General features: G+C 67.9%; 1 protein-coding gene across 1 annotated transcript in view; it reads left to right on the forward strand.

Moving 5' to 3' along the window:
• CRIP2 (cysteine-rich protein 2) overlaps positions 1-8,757 on the forward strand; it is a 15,738-nt gene extending 6,981 nt beyond the window's left edge. Inside the window, 3 exon segments of the mRNA XM_012660977.1 lie at positions 8,342-8,399; positions 8,473-8,519; positions 8,635-8,757. Of these exon segments, the coding sequence (XP_012516431.1) occupies positions 8,342-8,399; positions 8,473-8,513 (99 nt within the window). The 3' untranslated portion in view covers positions 8,514-8,519; positions 8,635-8,757.

Below are 8,757 nucleotides of genomic sequence, written 5' to 3' on the forward strand. Positions count from 1 at the left end.
GGCGGCGGAGGAGGGGCGGGCGAGGGCACGAGGCGCCCCCGCGCGTGGGTGCGTCTGCCCCGTCTGGCCGCCTCTGCAGGTCCCTGGGTGCCCACGTGTCCCAGCATCACTCCATGTGTCTCCCATTATTTCCACGTGTCCCTGCGTGTCCGTGTCCCCCGTCCCCTGTGGATCTCCGAGTGTCCCCCTTCTCCCTTTCCTGCTGCCCCAGGCCCTCCCCGCCAGTGTTATTTATGCCCGCCCTGCCGGTGTCGGCCACGCCCCTCACGTCGTCCTCCAGGTGGAGGGTGTCCCTGCCCAGGGCCCTCTGCTGGCTCCCACACTGCCTTGCAGGCTCCCAGCGCCACCCTCACGTGGTTCACTCCCTTGCTGAGGCTTCGTTGTCAATAAAAGGTTTGAGGATTGCAGGACCAGCGCAGTGTCTCTGGCTGTGGGTGGGCGCGACTCTAGGACAAGGTCCCCATGTCCGGTCCACAAACACACCCATCCAACGCCCCCAGCCTGGCTTCTGCTGGGGTGGGTCCTGCTGCCTGGGTGATGGTGGGGCGCAGGGGTCTCGGCATGGTTCCACTGAGGGGAAGGACCAAGAGGGGAGGAGCTTGGTCCCTGGAGTGGGCAGTGGTGCCCACACCTAGATGGGGTCTGGACTGGGTGGAGCTGGGGACAGGGGCATCTAGGGCTTGGGTCCTCGTCAGGGGCAGGTCAGGGTGGTGTCCTTTGAGGACAGGAGCCCTGAGTTATGCCAGGGTCGCCCTGGGAGAGGGTGGTGCCTGTGGGGCTGAACCCGGCCTCCCGGAAATGCCAACAGCAGGCGTGGAGCCCAGAGCTGCCTGAGTCCATGGAGGACCAAGAGGAGTGGGAGGGGTCAGCCTTGAGAGCAAGGAGGGCCTGGGGACAGGGGACCAGAGGAGGGTCCTGTGCAGAAAACAGGGAGCTGACAGAAGGCGGGTGGGGCCCAGGAGGGTCGGTAGCGGTGGCCTGGGCTGGGCAGTGCGGGAGGGGCTTGGAGTGCGACAGAGCGGCCTGGCCGGGCTGCACACGCTCAGCGCGGCTGTTTCCGGCTTCTGTCCTCAGGGTGAGGGACAGGCCTCGGCATGGGTGGGGAGCCCCGGGATAGAATGAGGATGAGGGCCTGGGGGCTCGAGTCCCTTCCTGCCCAAGTGCTCTGGTGACGGGGTGTGCAGCGAGGACACAGTCACCCCGGCCCCCTCAAGTGGTCCAGGCTTGGCCCTTTGAACCAGACCCCTGGCGGCTCCGGGAGCCCCTCCCTCCCTCCCCCTCCACGTCCGGCTCTCCCGGGGTGCCCACCAGAGGGCGCGCCTGCTCCTCCACTCTGGCGCACTGGGGCAGAAACTCCCGCGTTCCCCTCTGCCTGGGCCCTGCCTGGACCCCCAGCCTTGGGCTCACACCTGACCCCGTCCCCAGCACCATACCACAGATGCCCCGGCCCTGCCTAGAGCGAGGGGTGGCGGAAGCTCAAGCCTGTTCCCAGCTCCCCAGCCCGTGGCACGAGCCCCTCCCAGCCCACTGTCAGTCCAGGGGCTTGGACATTGGCCCGTGAGCAGCCATCTGTGTCCCAGTGGGGTGGGCTGGCTCCGGTGTCCAGCAATGCCACAGCCGCCCTCTGCCTGGCCAGCGGAGCCAGGCACCCAGTGTGGGCGGCCGTGTCTCCTCTCACCTGGACTGCGGCCAGAATGCGCAGGGCCTGAGGTGGGGGCAGGGATCTGGGGCAGGTGGGGGTGTCCACTCCCCCCCAGGCAGAGGGAGGTCCAGGCAGGTAGGAGACTTCTGCTCAGAGGAGGGGCTGGGACGGGTCCCTTCTCACCCCCTCTCCTGCCAGGCCAAGGCTTCCTGGTGGGGGGTTGTTTGGTGAGAACTCAGACCTCTCCACTCCCCCCGGAACCCCCATCCCAGCATCCCGCCCTCGCCGAAGCTCCCAGGGTCGCATGGGAAATTCCTGCTCTCCGCTGTGGGGGCTGCGAGGGCACAGCTGGGCCCCCTCCCTCGGGAGCCTCCAGTGGAAACTATGTCTGGAGGAGGCGTGGTGGGCGGGGTGCCCTTCCCCGAAACCTAGGCGAGGGTGGGCTGCGGTGGGGAGGCCTTTTTGTGTGTGAGAAGGCCCCACCTGGGCAGGCAGGGGGACGAGGCGGCAGGGGTCTCCAAGAGGGGAGATCAGTCCCTGGCCCTGGTGGGGGCCCCGCCCCAGGTCTGCCTGGGTAGGGCCCGCCCCATCTGACAGGCGTTGGAGGATGAAGCGCTGCCTGCCGTGTTTGTTTCCAAGGCGTTGTCATGGAAGCCGGGCGGTTGCTACTACTGTTTGTGTCAGCGTTGCCGCTGGGCAGAGCCAGTGTGGGTGGCCGGGTGCCATGGCACTGCCCGCACACCCTCGGTGGCACCAGCTCTGGAAGCTACCCCTCCACCTCGAGCCAGGTGCCTCCTCTGGTGCCCACAGTCCTGATGCCCCTCAGCATGGAGTGAAGCAGGAGTCGCACCTTTGTCCCTGGCCCTGGGCCTTCCCCATCTCTCCCCGGGAGGCGGCTCTGGCCTCAGCCTCCACCCTCCTGCCCTCTGACCCATGCCTAGCCCTGAGGTGGCCCTGAAATGCCATCTGACCACCTCACTCCCCCTTCAGAACCTCTGGAAACCCAGTCCAGCGACCCACAGGCCCTTGTGACCCTGCCCCAGCCGGCCATGCTTGCACCCCAGGCCGCTCTGCAAGCCGAGCTCAATGGGGGCTCCTACCCCACCCTGCTCCCTGCCCCCAGCCCGCTGCCCAGTCTTCCTGCACCTCCTGGCCAGGGCCCTCCTTGGCCACCGCCCACCTCTGACCAGGGCTGGGGGGGCCTTGCCGTGTCCCTGTCCAGGCATCTCTGTGGGGCCGGCTCAGCCTGCAGCTCCCTGTGTCCCCACTTCCCTGAGTCTGAGACCCTCTGACCCATGCCCCAGACCCCCAGAACCCCAGCACCCTTCCTCTGGGCCCTGCCCAGCCTCCCCTGGGCCAGCGACCCCCAGCATCGGCCCTGGGTGTCCCCCTTCGGGCCCCACCCCCTCTGGCTAGCCTCTCTGAGCCTCTATAGGACTTGGGGGCCTGACTCCCTCCTGGCCCTGGGTCACTTCTCTGGCCAGTGTCTCCCGATCTGGGCTGTCGAGGGCCAGGCACAGGCCAGGACTAGCCCAGGACGGCAGGGGTGGGCGGCACTTTTTCCCAGGGCCTGGATGGCGTGGGGTCAGGGTCCAGCCTCAAGGGAGGGGAGGGAGGGCAGGGGCACCCTATCCAGCCAGACCAGGGACCCCAGTCAGGGGTGAACCCTGTTGGGGGCAGGGTTGGCTGAAGGAGCCCGGCCCTCCACTCGCCCTTCTCTCCAGGCCCGGGCTGCTTCCGGGAGACTGGAGCTACCGGCTGCCCTCCCACCTGGGCACGGGCGAGGCCAGAGGATGGGACAAGCCTGTCTGGGGGGCTGTATCCAGCCCCCCCACCTCAGGACTGCCCTGGGGCCAGACCTCAGGCCAGACAGGGGGTCTCAGGAGGCCGGCTTCTGAAAATAGACCCTGGGAACTGAGTCGTGAGTGTTGTGACTCAGCCGGGCAGAGGGGAGGGCCGGGAGGGGCGGACGCTGGGAAGGCCTGAGCTGGGCATGGCCAGGGCCCAGCGCGTCTTTCTTGGAGAGTGTGTTGGCAGTGCAGGGCACCTGGGTGCAGAGAGCAAGGGACAGGCCCGGCTGGCCTGCGACATGCTCACACCTGTCTGCACCCTCAGCCGTGCACGCTGCGGAAGGCCCAGAGGGCTCCGGGGTTGGGGCTGCCTAGACGCCCCCAGGAGGAGCAGAGCTTTCCTGGTGAGGGTGGGTGGCGGGATTCCTCAGCGGTCAGCAAGGCCTGTCCTGCCTCTTGAGTTAGTCAGGCTCCTGGGGTCCACGCTTGGCCGCAGGATGGCGCGCCAGTGTCTCCAGACCTCTCCTGGGCAACACAGGGCAGGCTGAGGGCGCAGGGGTGGCAGGCCCCTAGGGTGCCCTCATGCTGTCTGGGAGAGGGCGGAACGTTCTGGGCACAGAGGCAGCCTGGGGCAGCAGCTGGGGAGCTCAGTGTCCTGTCCTGACCCGCACTCTGTCCTCTGTTTGTTCATGCTGCAAAGGCCACCAGCACCCCGGCAGAGGGGTGAGGGGTAGAGGGGCCAGGGGAGCTGATGGAAGCCAGAGGCCTTGCACCTGGTGGGCACGGGGGTCTCCCCCACCTGTCCGCAGCCCAGCCCAGACAGGTGGGAGTTGCCGGGTGGGGCAGCCTAGACTGCAGCCTGGGTGGAGGAGGAGCTGAAGAGGGGTCCCTGCCCCCACAGGCAGGATGGGTGGGGAGCGCAGGAGACAGGGAGCTTGAGGGGCACGTCAGTCTGCGGCTGAAGTTTTGGGAGGGTTCCAGGGGTTTTGTGTGTGTGTGTGTGATTTTGTGTGTGTGTGTGTGTGTGTGTGTCTTGCACATGTGTCCTTATGTCTGTGTGTCCATGAGTGTGTCTGCGTGTGTGCATCTGCGTTGAGTTTCTGGAAAAGTCGTGTATACCAACACGGACGGAGCAGCCCCATGTCTAAGGCATCCTCCCCGCACCCCTCCCCGTGACCATGGCAACAGGAAATAACAGCGGGGAAGGCCAGGAAGGGACTCATCACTCTGGTTTTCAAGGGGGGGCTCCCCGCTGGGCAGGGCGGGTTGGAGTCCAGAGTGTGGGGGAGGGCGTCCCTGGGGTGGCGGGTGGAGGGCAGGGCTGGGACTGGGTCATTGCCCCATGGGCGCACCCACCCAGGTATGCCTGTGGGTACAGCCCTTGCACCCTGGGGCACCGCCCTGCTGTGCGGGGTGCCCCGCAGCCTCTGCGCGCACGCACCCCAGGCAGGCGGCTGTCCCATCTCAGCGAACAGCAAGGTGGTGTGTGCTGCACATGTGGTCCCGGAACCTGCAGCGACAGAGACCACCCCACCCCCAGCTCTCCTTGTGGGTCAACAGCATCTTTGCTGGGCACTTCGCCCTCCCCCTTCCCGGCCTGGGGCCTGGCACCTCGTCCCCGCTCTGCTCACCTCTGCTCACGTCTGCCCTGTGCTCTGGAGAGCAGCGGGAGGAGCCAGAGGGGGAGACGGGGGAGACAGGGGGAGACAGGGTGCGCCCCCCCCACCCAGAGACACAGACTCTGCCAGGGGCAGAGGAGAGGCAGGTCCCCAGGGCCAGGGATGAGGGAAGTCAGGACCCGCCTTCCTGTTCCCCGCCAGTCTGGCCCAGGCCAAGGAGTAGAGACTCCTAGATTTTAATTTAGGGAGAGGGGTGGACTGGTGGCCCCAACTCCAGAAACCACACAGGGGAGCCCCTGTGCCCAGCAGGGAGGACAGGCGGGCCTGGACCTGAGAGTGGGTTTCAAGGCTTACCAGGCTGGAAACCAGGGGTCCAAGGATGCAGGGCTGGAGTGCGCCCCTGCTGTGGAAGCCCCACCGCTGAGGGGATTCAGAACTGGGGGGAAAGGCTCCAGGGGGACCCTGTGGAATGTCTTCACAGACCCAGGACTTGCAGAGCCCCAGTGGGGTAGAGCCAGGGCCTCAAGGAAGGAGTCCTGGGGAGGAAGGCGGTGCCTGGAGAGAGGTGGGGGTGCAGGGTGTGTGTGGCCTTGGGCTGGACATGTGGCCTCTGTGCCAGACACAAGTGCCTCAGTCACCCTCCACGCCTGGAGCTCCCCCCTTCACCCCCAGCCGGGGCCTGGTCCAGACAGGAGGCTGGGGCGGGGTCTTGAGCTGGAGGGACCCCGTGGCTTCCTTCCTCCTCTCTGTGCCAGGCCTCTGGGGGCTGCCAGCCCGGAGCTGGGCTTCAGGGAAGGTGAGGTTGGGGTCACAGGTGCAGTGAGGGCTGCATGCCTGCTGGGGCTGGGGGCTGGGGGCTCCTGTGGCCACCGCCGCGAGGAGGGTGTCCAGCACCCTCCACCGGGATGAAAACTGGACAGGCCCAGAGATGACGTTTTGTTTTTTCAGATGGGTGTGTCTAGGGGAGATGAGGACGCTGGTCGCAGGGTAGCTGGAGGGAGGGAGGGTGAACAGGGAGGCCGGGAGCTGGGACAGGGAGAGGGCTGGGCGCAGGGGCTGGGGCAGGAGCAAGGGCCTGCAGAGACAGGGAGGGAGGGCTGTCGGGGCTGAAGGACCAGGGGCACAGGAGGGAGGGCAGGGTCTGGCTAAGGGAGAGGGGTGGACTGGTGGCCCCAACCCCAGAAACCACAGGGAACTCCAGGCTGCGGCGGGTCAAGGGGCCACTGGGCAGCCCTCCAGATCTCCTGGCGGAGAGGGGTCGACCGTCTCCGCCTGGCACCGGGAAGGCCCGGGGCCAGCCTCCACCTCACCTGGGCGGCGGCGGACTCGGACGGCTCCCAAGACGCTCCCCCCACGAGATAAGGACCCCTCCCCGGGCGGGCGAGGCAGGTCGGAGATGGCCTGGGCGTGGCCGCACCCCGCCCTCGCCCTCGCCCCTCAGCCGATCGGTCCCCAACCTTAGGTTCCCCTGGCTTGCAGGCGCCTCTTCCGAATTCCCCGGGGACGTTCCCGCTGCGGTCCGATGGACTTTCCAGGGAGCGGCGGGAGTGGGGGGACGTCCCACGGTAGTGAGAGGGCTGGGGAGGGCGGGCCTCCCGGCCACGCGGGGGCTGGAAGGCCGCAGTGGGGTTCCTCGGGAGGGGGACTACCAGGCAAGTGTCCCCAACCCTCTATCTTGGGGAGGGGAGGGTCCAAGTGTGTGCGCATGCTAATTTGCATCTATTTGCATTTTAGAGGAGTTCCGGCCTGTCCCCGGGGTCTGTTCCAGCAGATCTAGGGGCTCGGGCAGGTGCCCACGGGATGGGGCTGGGGATGCAGCGCCCCTTCCTGCTCCCGGGGAGCCCTCGCCCCGGCCGGACCCCGCAGGCTTCAGAGCCCTAGGAGAGGGGCAGGGCTCGAGCTCGCCGCAGGAGCCTCGCGCCCTAGAGCGTCCCGCGAATGCCCGGCGCCCCGTGGCCTCCCTCTGCTGTCCTCAGCCAGGCCTGGGCCCGGGCCCCGCCTCAAGGCAGAGGTGGACCGGATGACCTTTCTCGGGGGGTTGGCCCGATCTGATGCCCTCGGGGTCCAAGTCCCGGATTCCGGGGGCGGGGCGTGGGGCGGGTCCCAAAGGGGCGGGGTCCCGGGGTCCCTGAAAGACTCCAACGCGGCCGGACCCACCCAGTCTCGCGCCAACAGCCTCTCCTGCCCAGCCGCAGCCGCAGCCGCAGCCCCGGACCCGCGCCGCCATGCCCAAGTGCCCCAAGTGCAACAAGGAGGTGTACTTCGGTGAGCGCGCCCACGTCCGGCCCACGCCCTGCCGGCGCCCCGGGCGCACTGCGCCGCCCTCGCGGGAGCGCGACCGGGCTGGGGCCGCTCAGGTGGACCCCGGGCGCCGGGGGACCCCTGCGCGCCGCGTGGAACAGAACTGCAGCCTCGCCCGCGGGTGCCGGGGTGTGAGCGGAGACCGCTGCGTGGGGGCGTCCCGCTATCCTGCCAATTCTCCGTGTTCCGCTGTCTGTCCCCGAACTCCCCGTCTCTGCGTGCCCCGTCCGGGACTTCCCGCTTCCGGGCCCCGCTGTCTCTCGTGCCTCCCCTCGGGCGCGCCCTGGGCTGGCACCCCGCGGGGCAGGAAGGAACGCGGAGCTGGGGCCGCCCCTCCCAACGCTAAGTGGAAACAGACGCGGAAACCGACGCCCGCGGCGCGATCCCGGGCGCCCGCCTCCTGGCCCGCGCGCGCCCGGGGTCCCACCCATGGGAGGGAGCAGGGGGAAGGACCCTCCCGCCCCGGGCCGCGACGAGGGCGCCCGTGGGCTCCACCCCAGGCACTAGGGCAGAGGCCATAAGGCTCCACCGCCTGGCCCCAGGTTCCCTGATCCGCTCCCCCCACCTCTGGCCCTGGAGGCCCCACTCAGCCCTCAGGGCCAAGGCCCAGGGACTGCGCCGGGAAGTACCCCAAGGGCCAGCGACCCCTGTCGTTTATTCGGCTGGGTTGGCCTGAGGGGCCTGGAGGTGCCCCCTCACCCCACGGAGCACAGGGACAGGCTGAGAGCTTAGGGTGTGGCCGGAGGAGGGGTGTGCCAGCGGTGGGCGTGCCCTGTGTCCCCAGGGCAGTGTCTCATGGGGACCCCGTCTGTACCTCTGCAGCTGAGCGGGTCACCTCTCTGGGCAAGGACTGGCATCGCCCCTGCCTGAAGTGTGAGAAATGTGGGAAGACGCTCACCTCTGGGGGTCACGCTGAGGTGAGTGGGGGCCCGGGGAGTGTGGCAGGGTTACGGGGCTGGTCACACGCCTCACGCCTTTTCTCTCTGCAGCATGAAGGCAAGCCCTATTGCAACCACCCTTGCTACTCTGCCATGTTCGGGCCCAAAGGTATGCTCCCCGGGACCCTCCCCACCCCCCCGGCCCCCCCCACCTGTTGACTGTTTTCTTTCTTTCTCTGCAGGCTTTGGGCGGGGTGGAGCTGAGAGTCACACTTTCAAGTAAACCCAGGTATAACTCCCCAGTCCTGCCCAGCTGATCCGCCCCCACCCACAGAGAGGTCTGACTGCTCCTTGGGCAGAGGAGCAGGTGGCTGCTGCACTCACGTCTGTCTCTCTGTGCACAGGTTGTGGAGACCCTGTCCCCACCTGCTGGGCCACTGTTCAGGCAGATGCCAGGCCTCGCCCCAGATGCCCAGGGCCCCCTTGTATCCCTCGTGCCTTCAATAAACTTGAACACGTGGAAGAGG

This window comes from Propithecus coquereli, unplaced genomic scaffold, assembly GCF_000956105.1.
Source record: "Propithecus coquereli isolate 6110/MARCELLA unplaced genomic scaffold, Pcoq_1.0 Scaffold694, whole genome shotgun sequence".
In the NCBI taxonomy this organism is placed as follows: Eukaryota; Metazoa; Chordata; class Mammalia; order Primates; family Indriidae; genus Propithecus; species Propithecus coquereli.